At 43.1% G+C, this 19,930-nt stretch overlaps 1 protein-coding gene across 8 annotated transcripts in view; it reads left to right on the top strand.

Annotated features, from left to right (window-relative positions):
- The first annotated feature begins 210 nt into the window (after positions 1-210).
- The window catches only part of ttc7b (tetratricopeptide repeat domain 7B), a 119,484-nt gene continuing 99,764 nt past the window's right edge, over positions 211-19,930 (top strand). For 3 of the 8 annotated variants that reach the window (XM_062968402.1, XM_062968403.1, XM_062968401.1), the window contains exon 1: positions 226-453. In XM_062968402.1, the coding sequence (XP_062824472.1) occupies positions 333-453 (121 nt within the window). In that variant the 5' untranslated portion in view covers positions 226-332. Of the gene's footprint in view, positions 454-19,930 lie in introns of all 8 variants that reach the window. The other 5 variants (XM_062968407.1, XM_062968406.1, XR_010002167.1 and 2 more) reach the window with 5 other exon arrangements.

Here is a 19,930-nt window from a genome sequence, read left to right as displayed (position 1 = left end):
TAAGCACACCTATCGGCTGTTAGGAATTGTGGGAGTTGAAGTCCAAAATACCTGGAGGGCCGAAGTTGGCCCAGGCCTGCAAATGTCAAAGAGTGCGAACTACAGCTCCCAGGATCCCAAAGCACTCCTCCTTTTCCCGCCTCCTTTCCTTCTCCTCCTCGTCGTTCTTCAGTCCACCGATAGGTGGCGCTGCAGCGAAGGCTGCCTTCGCCGCCGCCTCCTCCTCCGCCGCCGCCTGGTTCCCGTTCCGGGGCCGCCGCCGCCGCGGTTGCTGTTGCTGTTGGCGCCCGCCTTCCCTTCGCCTCGGCTCCGGCGGGGCCTCGTCCCCGGCCATGGCCACCAAGAAAGGCGGGTCGCGGCTGGAGAGCGAGATCGAGCGGTGCCGCTCCGAGTGCCAGTGGGAGAAGATCCCTGAGCTCGTCAAGCAGCTCTCGGCCAAACTCATCGCCAACGGTGCGGCCGCGGGAGAAGAGGGAGGAGGGAAGAGGGAAGGGAGGCCTTCGGGGTGCCTGAGGGGTTCCCTCACAGGGAGAGAGGGATGGGCGTCAGGGCATCAGACCAGGCCCAAAGCGCCTTCAGGGACGAGCTGGAGCCCTAAAGCTTTCATAGGGAGGAAAAGAACCTCATAGATTAAATAACAAACTGGACCCCGATGCTTCCTTTGCGATAAGAGGCACCTCAAAGCTTTCATAGGGATGAGAAGAACCTTAAAGCTTAAATAATAAACTGGACCCCACAGCTTTCTTAGGAGAGGACTTCCTCACTGTGAGAGCTGTTCGGCAGTGGAACTCTCAGCCCCGGAGTGTGGTGGAGGCTCCTTTGGAGGCTTTTAAGCAGAGGCTGGATGGCCATCTGTCGGGGGTGCTTTGAATGCGATTTCCTGCTTCTTGGCTGGAGGTTGGACTGGATGGCCCATGAGGTCTCTTCCAACTCTACTATTCTATGATTCTATGAGGAACCTTAGAGCTTAAGTAATAAACTGGACCCCAAAGCTTTCTTAGGAGAGGAACCTTAGAGCTTAAGTAATAAACTGGACCCCAAAGCTTTCTTAGGAGAGGAACCTTAGAGCTTAAGTAATAAACTGGACCCCACAGCTTTCTTAGGAGATGAACTTTAGAGTAGTGGTTCTCAACCCGGGGTCCCCAGGTGTTTTTGGCTTACAACTCCCAAAAAAAAAACCCAGCCAATTTACCAGCTGTTAGGATTTCTGGGAGCTGAAGGCCAAAAACATCTGGGGACTCCAGGTTGAGAACCATTGCCGTAGAGCTTAAGTAATAAACTAGATCTCAAAGCTTCCTTTGGAAGGAGAGGAACCTCAAAGCTGAAGTAATAATCTAGACCCCAAAGATTTCTTAGGTAGGAGAGGCACCTCAAAGCTTTCATAGGGATGAGAAGAACCTTAAAGCTTAAATAATAAACTGGACCCCACAGCTTTCCTAGGAGGGGAACTTTAGAGCTTAAGTAATAAACTGGACCCCAAAGCTTTCTTAGGAGATGAACCTTAGAGTAGTGGTTCTCAACCCGGGGTCCCCAGGTGTTTTTGGCTTACAACTCCCCCCCCCCCCAAAAAAAACCCAGCCAGTTTACCAGCTGTTAGGATTTCTGGGAGCTGAAGGCCAAAAACATCTGGGGACCCCCAGGTTGAGAACCATTGCCTTAGAGCTTAAGTAATAAACTGGATCTCAAAGCTTCCTTTGGGAGGAGAGGAACCTCAAAGCTGAAGTAATAATCTAGACCCCAAAGATTTCTTAGGGAGGAGAGGTACCTCAAAGCTTAAACAATAAACTGGATTTCAAAGCTTCCTTAGAGAGGAGAGGAACCTCATAGCTTAAATAATAAACTAGACCTCAAAGCCTCCATAGGGAGGAGAAGAACCTCAAAGCTTAAGTAATAAACTGGACTCCAAAGCTTTCTTAGGAAAGGAGCCTTAGAGCTTAAGTAATAAGCTGAGCTTCAAAGTTTCCTTTGGGAGGAAAGGAACATCAAAGCTTAAATTTTAAACTGGACCTCAAAGCTCCCATAGAGATGAGACCCCAAAGCTTCCTTTTGGATAAGAAGAACTTCAAGGCTTAAGCAATAAGCTAGACCCCAAAGCTTTCTTAGGAGGAGAGGAACCTCATAGCTTAAGCCTTAAGACATAAACTGGACACCAATGCTTTCTTAGGAGAGGAACCTCAAAGCTTAAGTAATAAACTAGACCCCAAAGCTTTCTCAGGGACAAGCTGGATCCAAGGACTTCAAATTTCCTGAGAAATTAACTGGATTTTAGAGCTTCTTCATGGAGCTAGATTATTTTGGGATGACTGAACCTCAGGGCTTCTTCAGGGATGAGCTGGTCTTTGAAGCTTTCCTAAGGAGGAAATGAACCTCAAAACTTCTTCAAGGGCTTCTTAGGGTAAGAGCTGCACCCCAAAGCTTCTTGAGCAGGCGTGGGCAAACATCAGCCCTCCAGGTGTTTTGGACTTCAACTCCCGCAATTCGGAATTGTGGGAGTTGAAGTCCAAAACACCTGGAGGGCTGAAGTTTGCCCATGCCTGCCAGGCATCAGATTCAGCAATCCAGAGCAGCGTGGGAGTGAAGGAGACGCTTGATTTCTTCACCAGGCACCATAATAACCTCTGGTTTATTTTTATATGTGGAAGGACAGAGTTAAATATAGGGTTTTTTTGTCTTCAGTTCAGGAATAATGCAGCGGTACAGATAGAGTATGGCTTACCTGAAATGCTTGCCATCAGTCTTGCTGTTTTAATTTTTGTGTGCGTTTTGAAATACAGTAATTGCATATAAACAGTGGAGATGGGATCCAAGTCTAATCACAAAATTCTTTTAATTCATGTTTTTACATCTTACATACATAGTCTGAAGGTAATTTTAATACACAATATTTTGTGCCTGAAACAAAGTTTGTGTGCATTGAATCGTTAGAAAAGAAAAGGTGTTACTATCTCAGCCACCCATGTGGACAGTTTTGGATTTGGAAGTATTTTGGGATTTTGGATAAGGGGTTGTTCAGCCTGTACTTAAATAGTGTGTGTGTGAGAAGCTGATGTCTAATCAGGGCCTAAGGACTTTGGTCAGGTGCTAAGGCTTAGCTGCCTCTGTATGAATGAATGAATGCCACATAAAAAGAGCATAATTGAATGTCTGTAGAGGAGTTGATACAGGAACAGCTATTTGAAAAGTCTATTCCCAGTGGCCATACTGGCTGATGCTATGGGGTTCTGCGAATTTATTCCATAAAGGTAAACATTTGCAAGCCAGTTAATATTAGGTGACGTGGTCTATATTTTAGAGGAAGGAACTGTCAAAACCAGCTCTTGCCTAAGAATACCTTATGAAATTAATGGGGTTGTTAACTGCTGTCAAGTTGAGATTCTATGATTCTGTGGCTTTGATAAATGGTGGCCTCATGAAAGAGAGGCCCCCAGGTCACCCTATCACCAATAAGCCCAGTTTGGGTCTTGCAGACATCCACATAAATGGCTTTCTTATTTGATAATGTGATCTCACAGTATCAGCAACATTGGAAATCTTGTTGTACAATATAATTGCATACATTAGAGATATAGAATAATAATAATTATTATAATAATAATACTTTATTTATACCCCACCACCATCTCCCATAGGGATTTAGGGAGGCTTTCAAAATAGCACACGATGGTGCCATACAACACATAAAATGTAGTACATCAACATTTAAAATCAGTACACATTTACATAATTGTAACAGTCTGGCTAGAATCCTATTGATAACATTTTGAGGCATTTATGTTTGGGGCCATTTTTGTGCCTGGGTTTTATGCCTTTTATGGCTAGTATCCAGAATACCAGCAGGTATCCAGAACCTGTTTTGCATAATGATCCTATTGGTGCCACAAACCTTCCTCAGCTTGGACATCAATTTGGTGTCTGACTGCATTTCTGCAGCTGGATGCACATAGGAAACATTGCTCCTCTGACCTCTGGAAGACCCCTGGAAAGACAAGGAGGAAGATGCTTCCTTTGGGCAACTGGCTGTCTCCTACTCTCTTTCACCTACAAAATAGCCATAGAGGACACATCAGCACCAGGAAAATACACAGGTGAAAGGAGCAGGGTGGTGGAGATATATTTGGTGGATCTTTGTGCTCTGTCTGTGGTGTTCAGAAGTCTAATCAGATGAATACTATTTCTAAGTTAAAACTTTAAAAGACAAGTTTTCCTGCCAGGCCTCCTAAAGGTATGCTTTCTTGTCTGACATGGTCGCTAAAATAATGCAGTTCACTTAATATGAGGAAGCAAGGGCATTCATGTTCCTCTTTTATATGCTGGAGAACGTTTCCTTCATCTGATAAGGAGTGGGAGCTCAGTATTGAACAATGCTTGCTGCATGACATTTGAGCTGAGCTGAGGAGTAGGATGATATTTCACGTAAGCGTAGCTCATTATGCCTGGCTACTTGACCTGTCAAAAAAGTTTTAATAAAATATTGGCAATGTAATCTTGATGTGTTGGGAACAACAAAGAGGATAATTTTCAAGTTGTTTGATGTACGTATGTGTTTATTGCAGGTACAAATGAGATAGCTGTTGTAAAAATGTCATTGAGTTTTCACAATTATGATGAATTATTCCGGTGCATTTAGTATTTTTATTCTGTCCTATTCCAAAGAATTTGAGTGCGGCATATTTTGTCTCATTTTCTGTAGTCACAGCAAACGTGTGCTATATTTGGTTGCATGTACTACCCGATGAAAACTAAAGCTAAGTGAGGACTTGAACCTGACTCTGTTTTAGCCTGACAATACAATACAACCCTTTTATCCACAAATTCAGTATCCACGGTTTCACTTTTCCATCCTCCAAAAATACCCCCCACCCAAGTAGTATTTCAGGGACTCTCTAGATGTGATTCTATGGCATGCTTTCAGCTGAAGTGTAGTCAAAATATAAAGTTCATTATCTACAGTTTCAGGTATCCATGTGAGGAGGCTGTCTATACCCCCTATGGACATGTGCTGGTCATATAGTATACTGAAGTAAATAATGGACTTTATTGCTAATTGTTCACACTCGTGCTTGGAATGCCACTAGTTATACTATTGCCTTTGTTAAAAAGTCACACTGTAATTAAATTCTTTTTAAAAAGTAAACTGCTGTCTGTAGAGTCACCCAAACACAATCACAAACATATGCATACACTTTGACCATTGATCAAGAAATATACTGGCAAATATTGTGCTCTTAGTGCTAGTTATAATAATTATTATGTTTTGGTGTAGAGATCATATATCTACATGCAAAAATATCTGCATAGAAATGTGAAAATATAGTTCTGCTTTTAAAAAAGAGGTGCATAAATGAATTGTTTACTGATTATGGTAACCTTTACACCAAAGCTATGTCCATTTCTATGTATTTGGATATTGCCTCCAGCCACATGCAAATTCTTTTTTTACTTAGGACTTGTCACTATCTGGCTGCTGTTTTAAAATACAAACATCCAGTGTTAAAGTAAGCACAAAGTGCTGTAAAGTGTTGTATATAGATACCCATTTTATTTGATAAGTGGCTATGCTATTTTTTGTGTCAACACGGTTTCGTTTATAAAGAATTTTAGAAACTTTAGCATTAAGAGTCTTGCGTGCAGGAGTATATTCAGGGTTTTTCCATTACCAGTGCTTCTCATACCAATGGCTTTAAGGGATTTAGAATTTTAGACATTTGAGATACCACATTTGTCCTTTAGCAAAGCACTCTGTGGTATGCCAATACTGTTCTCTGTTTGTCATGATATTCCTTTAGGCATTCTTTAGTTAGCCTTCTCTATGTATATTTAGAGTAAAGAATGTGTGGTAAATGCAGGTGAGAATGTAGCATGGTAAAACTTAGAATTAACATTATCCTCAATGCCTGAGGGCTGGAAAGAAACATCCTAAACATTACAGTCCTAAATATTAAACTGAAAGTACTTACCATCCAAAAATTATCCTGACTAGGATTATTAGTTTGTACAGTATTTATGAAAATATAATAATCAGAAACTAGTGGGAACATTTGGCTAAAGATGATTCTATGAAGGGAACAGGTGACTTCCCCCAGTTCCTCTTCTCCTGCATCTTGTTGTGTCCTTCATAGCCTGTTTCTTTAATCTCATCTATCCAGGTTATTGTGAGAATAAAATTCAAATGTGCCTTAATTAGAGAGGAGCAAAATGGAGATAATCTGAATGAAAAGAAATATAGAAATTTAAAGAAAACTTGATGGGAGAATTCCATTGAACATGCTCAACATATACATAGGGATTAGACATGACTTAGATCCAACAAAGAGCCTTCGTGTCTTAGGATCTCATTGCATGAAAAGCAGAGGAACTGTCTTCATTATTGTTGAAGTCCATCTTCTGTGATAGCCAGCCATCCCACATCCTTTCTCCATCTTTCTCTGTTTTCTTCCATTTTCTTCAGTTTGGAGTCGGGTAGCACTGACTTCTAAAGATGCATTCTGGGCTCCATTTTGATGCACTGTGGAAACAGATGCCATGGAGTCCCACTGGAAGTCTCCTTATATCATTTGGTGGCCTCCGTGAGACTCCATTTCCGAAGCGCATGGGAATGGAGCCCAGATGATGTCCTTACTACCAGATGGAATTGTGGTAAACTTTGGGCCTCCCCTCTCCTTTCTCGCTCCTCTGAGAAGAAGATAGACATTCTACTTTAAATTAACCAAAATTTCCAACCATGGCTTGGTTAAAGGCTGCTCAGGCATGAAGGAGGAAAGCTAGAACCTGACCAAACTGCTCACCAATATGTCCAACTCCCAAGCCCCAAGAATTAATGTGTGTTTTCTAGGACTTCTACATTTCTAGCATTGTAGTACGTTGCCGTGCCAGCACCTGTCTGAGTTGAGGACCTCCAGGCCTTACAGGACATGCCTGAAAGTCAGCGAAAACAGGGATAAACACTCTGTTTAATAAGTCCTTGGCAAAAACCTGTAACAGTATCAGATTAGCAAGGTACTTGATTTAGTACTGTACCAGTGTTTTAAGGAATAACCAACACTTAGTATTTATAGGGTGGCAGATTTATTTCCAGTGCAAGGAAAAATGGGCAGTTAGGAAATAGTACAACAAACAAATTCTAGAAAAATATAACTAAGTCTACATTTTGGACAAGATCTGTGATGCAATCTTTTCTACCTTAAAAGACTGCGGAACAAATTTTGTTAGGAGCAGAGAGGTTTTTAGAGTAAGCCTCTATTAAAAATGACCACCTCTACATCCCTTAATGTACCCATTATAGCAGACACACCATGTTCTTTAGGTTCTCCCACCTTGTTGCTGAACACCACTCAAGCCAAAAACAAAAGGTGAGAAATAAGGAAGAGCTACCTTTCTTTCTCTAGTTTGGTCAAGAGAGGAATAGTAGAATAGGAGGTTCTATTCTCTGTCTCTTGTCAGTGCCTTTGTGCTGGGTCTGTGTAAAGTCAACCCAGTTTTTTTGTATTGAATTTTTTTGTCCAAAATGTTTCAATTTATTCATAAGTATATATGGTACTCCAAAATCTGGAATTGTCCACATAGATGGCTGAGATAGTAATGCCTTTGAAGTGTGATGATTTAATATATACAAACTTTCTTTCATGCACAAAATTACTTAAAATCTTGCATAAAATTGCATCCAGGCTATGTGTTAAAGATGGATATGAAATATACATGAATGTTTTGTTTAGACCTAGATCTCTTTTCCAATATATCTCAATAGATATATGTAAATATTAAAAAATTTGAAATAATCAAAAATCAAAAACACTTCTGATCCTAAGCATTTTAGATAAGGAATCCTCTACCTATCAGCTTGCTTCACTGTTCAGTTTTCACATAGAAATAGGAAATATGGTGGCATGGGCAACCCTACTTTTAATATATGATTATTATTATTTATTTATTTACAGCATTTATATTTCGCCCTTCTCACCCAGGGCGGATCGCATTACACACATAAAGGCAAACATTCAGTGCCATAACATAGAACAGAGACAGAGACAAGACGCAGGCACGAACTCATCCCCTGTTATGATTGAGCCTCATGGCTCTGCTTCTGGCAGACGTGGACGTAAGACTCCTCGAGAGTCAGATACTCTCGAGGAGCGAGAAAGAAAGAGGCTGCGAGATATCTTTGCAGAACCATCTGACGAAGAGTCTTTTAAGGGGTTCACGGAGAGAATGGAGGAAGAGCTGGTTAGCTCGGAAGAGGATGAGATGGATTGGACTCGGGTAAGGGAAGAGTTGGGTGCCACTGGCAATAATGGGATGGAAGATGAATGGGGACCTTCAGGATTAGACCCATGGACAAGCTGGAGGGATGGGACGGGATCCACAGCTGGGGATGCTGTGGGGCGTAGTCAGAGGTGTTCCAGCTCTGATGAGGAAAGTGATGAGGAAACGCCCGGGTTAAGGAGGGCAGCTGATAGTGATGAGGATTTGTAACTGGCATAAAATGAGGCTTGGGAGCAATTGCAAATTGCGTTGGGCAAGGTAATCTGGACGAACGCTTGGGATCTGTGTGGGACGCTTTCCTGAAGACTGGTGTGTTTTCGTGTGCTGATACGTAAGTTGTTTTGGAATTTGGGTTCAGACGGCGGGAGGAATTGTGTGGGCTTTTGTTTGTGCAAAACCTCTGCTTAATCTCAATAGCTTTGACCTTCCGTCGTCTTCTTGACGGACGCCATCTGCTACTCTGGATTTACGGACTGAAAACTGACTACGGGCTCGCTTTCTCCTATTGGACTTGGAAAACTGCAAACGTCTGATTCTGCCTCTCGACCTTCGGAACGAATTGGGACTACGCTACTGCTTCAATCCTTGGCTGTTGAGTTTGTATTGGAAATTTGCCTTGCTGTGTGAAGGAGTGACTCCTAGTTACTCAAAACATAGTGCTGGCAGCAGAGAATTATCTGTTGCCAATTAGTTGCATTCTTTTGAACTCTTTGTTTCCCAGCTTCTGTTTGTTTTTCCCCAGGCTGAAGCAAGCTGTTTTGATTTTACCCGGATTAAACTCCGGTTTAATCCGGTTTATCTTTTGAACGTTTTTTCTTGCCCCTTTTTGTTTTTAAAGGCTAAGTTGCCTTGCCCTTGTCTTTTACGGGCATTTTGAGTTCTGTAAATCCAATAAACTCTGTTATCTTTGATCTTGTGGCGTTCTGTCCTTGACAGATTGCCCAACGCCCATAAAAAAGTTTACTGCAGTAATAAATCTCGTCAGGAAGACGATGGATGAGTTAAAGGCTAAGTTTGACCAATTACAGGCGGCCTTTAACGACAGTCCAGCAGCCCATGCTGTTAAAGGACATGTTTTGACCCCTGAACGCTTTGACGGATCCAGGTGCAAACTGCCAACTTTTTTGGCACAAGTTGAGCTTTATTTTTCTCAGCTCAGTGCTCATGCTTACCCTACGGACACTAGCAAGGTGGCATTTATTTTGAGTTTGTTGACTGGTCCTGCAGGACAATGGGCCACCAATTTGATTTTGGGAAATGACCCAGTCAAGGACAATTTGAATAATTTCAAGAAGCTTCTAACTGACACTTTTGGGGATCCCCTCCGTACGGAGAATGCTGGGTGGGCTCTGTATCGGTTGAAACAGGGAAAGGGGACTGTTTTGGATTACTTAAATAAGTTTAATTTGTACCGTCACCAGCTGGACTGGGGGGAAAATGCATTCATGCTTTTGTTTACTGCTGGTTTAAGTGATTACCTCCAGGACGAATTGGCACGCTTGGAGCCGGCCGAAAATTGGGATGCCTTAGTAGCTAAAGTGCTGCGTTTGGACGCCAGGTTCGAGTCCCGTAAGCACTCAAAAGCAATGTGTGCACCACCTATGCATGTAACCAAGGCACCTGTGGTGATGGGGGAAGAGCCTATGGAGCTTGGGGTCTTTAAAAAGCTGTCTACTGAAGAAAAGAACCGTAGGAGGCAGCTGGGGTTGTGTTTGTACTGTGGGAATGCTGGGCATTTTGCCAAAAACTGTAATGTGAAACCTTCCCAGCTGTCGGGAAAAGGCCAGCCCTAGTGCGACGTGAGTCCAACGCATTAGGGCTTCTAAAGCAGTCAGCTGAGGGGAAGAAGCATGTTTTCGTACCCATTACGTTATCTGTTGGGGGGAAAGGAACTTGTTTCTACTTTGGCACTGCTGGACTCAGGGGCTACGGTCTCTTACATAGATATTGAGTTTGCTAGGAAGCATGGCATTCCTATAGTGCGCAAGGCATGCGACGTGTGGGTGGAAGGTGCGGATGGGAGACTATTGGAGACTGGGGTGGTTAACCATGAGACCTCAGCAGTAATGTGGGAAGTGCAGGGAGTAACGGGAACGTTTGTGTGGGATATTACGAGCTTGCCCAGATACGATGTGATCTTAGGGATGGATTGGCTAGCCGTAGTAAATCCACAAGTAGATTGGGTGGCACGTAAGCTGACCTTAAAGAGGCAGGGTTGTTGTACTCTGAATACTACTCAGCCTGATATGGAGGGAGTGCCTGATGAGTATGGGGAGTTCGCTGATGTATTCTGTAAAAAGGAAGCGGACAAGTTACCGCCGCATAGGCCGTATGATTGCGCCATTAAACTAGCGGAAGGTGCAAGATTGCCAGCGGGAAGGCTGTACGCCTTGACTGTACCGGAAAGGCAAGCTTTACGAGAGTTCCTAGATGAGAATTTAGCCAAGGGGTTTATTCGCCCATCTAGCTCTCCAACTGCGGCGCCGGTATTCTTTGTGGCCAAGAAGACTGGGGACCTTAGGTTGGTTTGCGACTATCGTATCCTTAACAAATACACCATTAGGGATAGGTACCCGCTACCTTTAATCTCGGAACTGCTATCAAGGGTGCAAGGGGCTAAGGTCTTTACCAAGCTTGACCTGCGGGGGGCGTATAACTTAATCAGAATACGGGAAGGTGATGAATGGAAGACGGCATTTAACACGTGTTTCGGATGCCACGAGTTCCGAGTCATGCCTTTCGGACTTTGCAATGCGCCCGCGGTCTTCCAGAGGTTCATAAACGATGTGTTTAGGGACCTAATTGATCAATTTGTGGTGGTTTATTTGGATGATATCTTAATTTTTTCTAAGGACGAGAAAGAACATCGTCAGCATGTCAAGCAGGTTCTGCACCGCCTGCGGGCTAGTGGGCTCTTCGCCAAGGCTTCCAAGTGCGTCTTTCATGTGCCTGAAGTGGAGTTCCTAGGTCATGTAGTGTCAGGTAGGGAACTTAAAATGGACCCACATAAGGTTGACGCCGTCAACTCATGGCAGGAGCTCAAGACCAAGAAGGATGTGCAAAGGTTCTTAGGGTTCGCTAATTACTACCGGGAGTTTATCCCGAATTTTGCCAAGCTCACGGTGCCTTTGACGCAGCTCCTGCGTAAGAAACAGCCATTTGTGTGGGGGCGGGAAGCTCACGACGCGTTTTTGCAACTAAAGTCTAGCTTTCAGTCAGACAACATACTAACACACCCTGATGTGGACAAACCGTTCGTGGTAGAAGCGGACGCTTCTAGCTACGCGTTGGGGGCTGTATTGTCTCAGAGAGATTCCTCAGGGACCTTGCGTCCCTGTGGATTTTATTCGCGGCAACTAACACCATTTGAGCAGAACTATACCATATGGGAGAAGGAGTTGTTGGCGATTAAGGTGGCGTTTGAGGTGTGGCGGCACTGGCTAGAAGGGGCGCGGCACCAAATCGTGGTCAGGTCTGATCACAAGAATTTGGAGCACTTGCAAACAGCTAAAAAGTTAAACCAGCGTCAAATCCGATGGGCTTTGTTTTTCTCCAGGTTTAACTTCAAGGTGCAATTTGTGGAAGGGAAGGCAAACTTGCGGGCCGATGCCTTGTCCCGCAAGCCGGAGTTTAAGACCAATGAGCAGGTAGTATGTCAAACCATCTTGCCTACTGCCTCTCTATGTGTTGTAGATAATGAGCCCGGGTTACATGACCAGATCATTGAGGCCCAAAGAGAAGATGTGTGGACTCAGGAACAACTCATGCTGTTGTCAGCAGGTAACCGTACAATACTGCCTCACCTACAAGACCAAGACGGAGTATTGGTACGCAGGGGGCAGGTATATGTACCAGTGGGGGCCCTCAGGTTAGAGGTAATTAGAGCCCACCATGATGAACCCATGGCTGGGCACTTTGGCAGATTCAAGACCGTGCAGCTCATTACCAGGAGCTACTGGTGGCCAAAGATGCGGCAAGACATTCTGCGCTTTTGTGACAGCTGCGCTGTTTGCCAGCAGAGTAAGACGCCTGTGGGGCGCCCTAGAGGGTTGTTGTCGTCTCTACCTGTTCCTGAGAGGCCATGGCAAATCATTTCCATGGATTTCATTTCAGATTTGCCTAAGTCTGGGGGTTATACTTGTATTTGGGTGGTGGTGGATTTATTTAGCAAGCTGGCTCATTTTATTCCCTGTTCGACCATTCCGGCGGCCCCTACGTTGGCCTTATTGTTTACTAAGCACATCTACCGTTTGCACGGAGCTCCTAAGGTGATTATTTCGGATAGGGCTCCACAATTTGTGTCACGCTTTTGGAAACACTTCCATGAGTGCTTAGGTACTAAGTTAAACGTTTCTTCAGCGTTTCATCCGCAAACGGATGGTCAGTCGGAACGGGTTAATGGGCTCTTAGAGCAATATTTACGTTGTTTTTGTTTAGATCAACCCACTGCTTGGGTGAAGTGGCTACCGGTGGCGGAGTTTGCTTACAACAATGCGGTGCACACGTCTAGTCAGCATACGCCCTTTGAACTGACTTATGGTTTTCACCCACGGGGAGGTGTGGCGCCGTCGACCAATGTGGTCTCTTCTGACCCTGTGTACCGCTCCTCGGAAATGGCTGCGTTGCATGATGTTGCCCGTCGCTTACTGTTGGAAGCTAAGGCAACGCAAAAGACTCAGGCCGATCGCCGCAGGCAGGCAGGGGAGGAGTTGGAAGAAGGGGATTTGGTGTGGTTGTCTTCCAAGCATATTAAACAGGCTGGGGGAAAGTTTGCGCCTCGGTATTTGGGTCCCTTTCCTATAGTTAAAAAGATCTCTTCCGTTGCGTTTCGTTTGCGTTTACCGTCTAGTTTAAAGGTCCATCCAGTGTTCCATCGTTCGCTGTTGAAATTGGATACCTCCAGTCGTCGTAATGCTATAGCGGAGGATATCACTGCTACCTCTCCGCCTTCGGGGGAGGAGGCCTTTGTGAGAGGGGATAGTGTTATGATTGAGCCTCATGGCTCTGCTTCTGGCAGACGTGGACGTAAGACTCCTCGAGAGTCAGATACTCTCGAGGAGCGAGAAAGAAAGAGGCTGCGAGATATCTTTGCAGAACCATCTGACGAAGAGTCTTTTAAAGGGTTCACGGAGAGAATGGAGGAAGAGCTGGTTAGCTCGGAAGAGGATGAGATGGATTGGACTCGGGTAAGGGAGGAGTTGGGTGCCACTGGCAATAATGGGATGGAAGATGAATGGGGACCTTCAGGATTAGACCCATGGACAAGCTGGAGGGATGGGACGGGATCCACAGCTGGGGATGCTGTGGGGCGTAGTCAGAGGTGTTCCAGCTCTGATGAGGAAAGTGATGAGGAAACGCCCGGGTTAAGGAGGGCAGCTGATAGTGATGAGGATTTGTAACTGGCATAAAATGAGGCTTGGGAGCAATTGCAAATTGCGTTGGGCAAGGTAATCTGGACGAACGCTTGGGATCTGTGTGGGACGCTTTCCTGAAGACTGGTGTGTTTTCGTGTGCTGATACGTAAGTTGTTTTGGAATTTGGATTCAGACGGCGGGAGGAATTGTGTGGGCTTTTGTTTGTGCAAAACCTCTGCTTAATCTCAATAGCTTTGACCTTCCGTCGTCTTCTTGACGGACGCCATCTGCTACTCTGGATTTACGGACTGAAAACTGACTACGGGCTCGCTTTCTCCTATTGGACTTGGAAAACTGCAAACGTCTGATTCTGCCTCTCGACCTTCGGAACGAATTGGGACTACGCTACTGCTTCAATCCTTGGCTGTTGAGTTTGTATTGGAAATTTGCCTTGCTGTGTGAAGGAGTGACTCCTAGTTACTCAAAACATAGTGCTGGCAGCAGAGAATTATCTGTTGCCAATTAGTTGCATTCTTTTGAACTCTTTGTTTCCCAGCTTCTGTTTGTTTTTCCCCAGGCTGAAGCAAGCTGTTTTGATTTTACCCGGATTAAACTCCGGTTTAATCCGGTTTATCTTTTGAACGTTTTTTCTTGCCCCTTTTTGTTTTTAAAGGCTAAGTTGCCTTGCCCTTGTCTTTTACGGGCATTTTGAGTTCTGTAAATCCAATAAACTCTGTTATCTTTGATCTTGTGGCGTTCTGTCCTTGACATCCCCTCTTGGTCAGAATGATTTGTTGCAGCTGGCTTGCTATCCAGCCTGCGCCACAGCCCGGCCTTATATATTATATATCTTTGCACTTCAGGCTTTTGTATACTTCCTTCATAGCTGTTCTTCCAAGTCCTCAACTTGACTGTAGCCTCCATTCTTTCCTCATAGAATCAATCCCCACTGCAGAAAGATAGTCCATTGATGGGAAGAAGAAATATCTATATTATTTTCTTGAGAATGATATAAAATAGTAAAAAGTCTGGGTTGCTGTGAGTTTTCCGGGCTGTATGGCCATGTTCCAGAAGCATTCTTTCCTGACGTTTAGCACACATCTATGGCAGGCATCCTCATAAAAAAATCCAAGGAACATGATCTTTGACATACATCTTTCAAATCTTTGTTTAGATAACCCAGTACAGTTTTTAAGGAATTTAATTTCTTTTTGCTAATTGTGTTCTCTCTTCTTTTTTTTTGGCATTAAGAAGTAATTACGTGAATTCCCAAGCAATTAACTGAAAACTGGTCTATCCTGTTTTGTTTTTTTCATAATGTAATGAAATTATGGGCTTTGCATTTATACTTGCCCTTCTTTACTATTTCAGAAGTATATGTGGTTGTTTGGTAATATCTACGCTCTGAAGATAGTTTGAAATTATTTATTTCTGTTTCCAGCCATTCCTCTCTTAGAGAAGCGAAATTTATCTCTTCCCCTATGCTGGTATATCTGTACTGTGTCATTGCCTGTATCCTGTTTTTCTTCTTTTAATATTGTTTGCTTTGTTACTTGTTATGAACAGTAGTGTTCCTTATTGTTCCTGTCTCCTTGGCTAAGTAGTTATCTTCAAGAGTTCTCATTGTTCTTTTGAGATGTTCTGTGCCAGAGAAACAAACTTGTTTCAGAAAGGAGGTGATATGAGTTAGGCTGAAGGCTAAGAGTGTTGTAGGGGGAAAGAGTCACTGGAATAAACACACACACACACACATATATATATATATATGCGCCACTGCCCTGGCCTCCCAGCATGAGCATGTTTTCAGCTTTGCAAACGATCAACACTTACTTCCTGTGTTATTAACAATGGGCTCCTTATGCTGTTTTTTAAATATTTAATTTCTAACAGTTGATTTTGATTAACTACATAAGAGTTTACTACTAGTTCAGGATACAAGAAAAGTTGTTTCTTCTAAACTGCCCCATGTGTATCTTGGCAAAAGAGGTACTTTAGGTAAATTAATTATAATACCTTGATTAAAAGCTTGTCTGCAAATCCCTTGGCAACCAAACTGAATTTCCTACCCAAGTGGATTTTTTGTGTCGTTATGTCTCGCTCTGACTCTTAGTATTTCGAGCATTCTGTTAACAGTATAAATGATATATAGAGCATAGTCTCTGAAGTAAATTCACATCAAACACATATTCTAGGTTAATCATTGTTTCTCTGTACTGCTTATTTGCAAATGCTTTGCAGTGTAACATGTCATAAAATGATGCTAAATATTGAAAGTCCTCTAAAGGTTACTTTACTTCTGCTGTATTGATAGCCACATATTCTTTCCATACTATTACTTGGGTCCAGGTTTCTTCTCAGTTTATCGCATCCTTTCAAAGATTATTTAACAACTCTGAAAACATCATGTAGCCAAACATGTCTGACCAAATGACATCATACACCATCTATTTCAGAGACAGACAGAAAACACAACTTTTACTGTTAATGGACATTGATAACAAAGACAACGGGCAAAGCTCTTGTCTGTATTAACAACTCTTTTCTGTTCATGAGGAATGAATATATTGATGAAAGATGTAGCTATCCCATTTCCGCTTTGTTCCAAAGAGTTACAAAACTGGGGGGGGGGGGGATTAAAATATTTTTGATGGGGCTGGATGTATTATTCATAGTAACGACTACTAATAGACAATGGCTTTATCTGTTGCAGGTCCTCAGTATTTCTGGAGACTTACTTAAGTTAAAAGCAGGTTTGATTAGAGACTATTAAAAAGAAATGCTGCCAAGCGACAGAAAAGCATTTGTACAGCCTAGGATGAATATTCCTTAAATATCAAAAAGAATATGGAGTTGAAATGAACATGTCTCTTCAAACTATCTATCTAGATTCATTGTTTACAGTATAGCTGCCTGTAATATTAGCTTGTTAGATGGATCTTCCTTGCAAAATGCTTTCAGAATGGCTCAACTTATATGGTCTCATGTACCAGAATGAGCAACTTCATTCTTTCTTGCCTGCCCATTTTCCTCTGAAATTCCTTCAAAATTCTTCTTTTTTTGGCCTGTTGTAAAAATCCCATTCAGGCTGTTCTTGCAATGCTATATGTAATGTATATTGTGTTTTTGTGACCTCACTCTCAAAAATGCTTGTTAGGAATGCAGCTATATAAGCCAAATACCAGTTGTGTATTCCATACCTGGAATTCTGAAATCCAAAATACTCAAAATCTGAAATTGCCCACATGGGTAGCTAAGATAGAGCCATTTTTGCCTTCCGATGGTTCATGGTACATAAACTTGGTTTCATACACAAAATTAGTAAAAAGTATTGTTTATAAAATTCCTTCATGCTTTGTGTATAAGGTATATATGAAACATAAATTAACTTGTATTTAGACTTGGGTCCCATCTTCAGGATATTTCATTATCTACGTATATGCAAATGTGGGTATTTTAAAATCTAAAACATTTCTGATCCTAAGTATGTTGGATAAGGGATACTCAACTATCAATAAACAAAAAACATAGGTCTGGAAGTTGAGGAAGGCATGTTAGCATTTAATAGAAAATAACTATCAGGCAAGGGGTCAAGTGACTTTTGCTCCTTGGTCCTTCAGCTGTAGCTGTCTTCCTTTGCAAGGAGGAAGCAGCTGTCCGATCAAAGTTACATTTAGTAGTATTGTAATAATTTAATTTGGGCCCCAAGAATCAGTAGCTGCCCAACTTATTCTGAGAAGAAGACATTGTATGGAGCTCACTAGCTATACGTATTGCTTAAAATATATATTTCCACTTTAACAAAGTGATTATTAGAAATCATAACATATCATTGTGTACTAAAGTGAGATGAAATTAGCAGGGTTCACAGAAGCAGGAGAATACTGCTTTCCTCCATTCCGTTAATACGCAGGCAGCAGTTCTGTTATTCTAATAATTGTTGCATATCAGAATGTCTTAGAGCTATTAAATTGTCAAACACACATTCTGGACTTTAAGAGAGCTGACTTCCAAAAAATGAAGGAATTACTGAGCGGCATTCCATGGACGCCGATATTAAAAAACAAGGGAGTTAAGGATGGATGGGAGTTTTTCAAAAGTGAAATACTCAAGGCGCAAATGCAAACAGTGCCAACAAAGAAGAAAAATAAGACAAGTGCAAAGAAGCCAGAATGGATGTCCAAAGAACTTCTAACTGAGCTAAAGCTCAAAAGTGACATGCACAAGAAGTGGAAAAGGGGAGAAATCACCAAAGAAGAATTCAAACGTATAGCCAACACCTGTAGGGAAACGGTTCGCAAGGCTAAAGCGCAAAATGAGCTCAGGCTTGCCAGGGACATAAAAAACAACAAAAAAGGCTTTTTTGCTTACGTTGGTAGAAAAAGGAGGCGATAGGGCCATTGCAAGGAGAAGATGGGGTGATGGCGACAGGGGACAGGGAAAAGGCAGAACTACTTAATGCCTTCTTTGCCTCGGTCTTCTCAGAAAAAGAAAGCCATCTTCAACCTCAGCAACACGGAATGGACGAAGGATTGGGGGAAATCCAACCCCAAATAGGGAAACAAGTTGTCCAGGAACACCTGGCCACTCTAAACGAATTCAAGTCCCCAGGGCCAGATCAGCTACACCCAAGAGTACTGAAGGAACTAGCGGAAGTTATTTCAGAACCACTGGCAATTATCTTCGAGAGTTCTTGGAGAACGGGAGAAGTCCCAGCAGATTGGAGGAGGGCAAATGTGGTCCCTATCTTCAAGAAGGGAAAAAAGAACGACCCAAACAATTACCGTCCGGTCAGCCTCACATCAATACCAGGCAAAATTCTGGAAAAGATCATTAAGGAAGTGGTCTGCGAACACTTAGAAACAAATGCGTTCATTGCTAATAGTCAACACGGATTTACCAAAAACAAGTCATGCCAGACTAATCTGATCTCTTTTTTCGATAGAGTTACGAGTTGGGTCGATACAGGGAATGCTGTGGATGTAGCCTACCTGGATTTCAGTAAGGCCTTCGACAAAGTCCCCCACGACCTTCTGGCAAACAAACTAGTAAAATGTGGGCTAGACAAAACTACGGTTAGGTGGATCTGTAATTGGCTAAGCGAACGAACCCAAAGGGTGCTCACCAATGCGTTGTCTTCATCATGGAAAGAAGTGACAAGTGGAGTGCCGCAGGGCTCCGTCCTGGGCCCAGTTCTGTTCAACATCTTTATTAACGACTTAGACGAAGGGTTAGAAGGCACGATCATCAAGTTTGCAGATGACACCAAACTCGGAGGGATAGCTAACACTCCAGAAGACAGGAGCAGAATTCAAAACGATCTTGACAGACTAGAGAGATGGGCCGAAACTAACAAAATGAAGTTCAACAGGGACAAATGCAAGATACTTCACTTCGGCAGAAAAAATGGAAATCAAAGATACAGAATGGGGGACGCCTGGCTTGACAGCAGTGTGTGCGAAAAAGACCTTGGAGTCGTCGTGGACAACAAGTTAAACATGAGCCTACAATGTGATGCGGCAGCTAAAAAAGCCAATGGGATTTTGGCCTGCATCAATAGAGGAATAGCGTCTAGATCCAGGGAAGTCATGCTCCCCCTCTATTCTGCCTTGGTCAGACCACACCTGGAATACTGTGTCCAATTTTGGGCACCGCAGATGAAGGGAGATGTTGACAAGCTGGAAAGCGTCCAGAGGAGGGCGACTAAAATGATTAAGGGTCTGGAGAACAAGCCCTATGAGGAGCGGCTTAAAGAGCTGGGCATGTTTAGCCTGCAGAAGAGAAGGCTGAGAGGAGACATGATAGCCATGTACAAATACGTGAGGGGAAGTCATAGGCAGGAGGGAGCAAGCTTATTTTCTGCTGCCCTGCAGACTAGGACACGGAACAATGGCTTCAAACTACAGGAAAGGAGATTCCACCTGAACATCAGGAAGAACTTCCTCACTGTGAGGGCTGTTCGGCAGTGGAACTCTCTCCCCCGGACTGTGGTGGAGGCTCCTTCCTTGGAAGTTTTTAAGCAGAGGCTGGATGGCCATCTGTCGGGGGTGCTTTGAATGCGATTTCCTGCTTCTTAGCGGGGGGTTGGACTAGATGGCCCATGTGGTCTCTTCCAACTCTACTATTCTATGATTCTAAATTCTCCAATTAACAAGAGATAGAATTATAGCTTTGTTTACTTAGAAATCAGATAAGAGTTTGCTGAATTGCCTTTCCCAGATTCTGGTGGATTGGCATTATCTTTCTGACTTTACAGTTTTCGTTAAGCAAACATTCACGTAGTATACAGTTGAAGTGCCTCAAGTATCTGCTAGTTGCAT

Source organism: Anolis carolinensis, chromosome 1 (genome assembly GCF_035594765.1).
Source record: "Anolis carolinensis isolate JA03-04 chromosome 1, rAnoCar3.1.pri, whole genome shotgun sequence".
Classification (NCBI taxonomy): Eukaryota; Metazoa; Chordata; class Lepidosauria; order Squamata; family Dactyloidae; genus Anolis; species Anolis carolinensis.
Note: the sequence above shows the minus strand (reverse complement) of the source record. Positions and strands in the feature narration are given on the sequence as shown.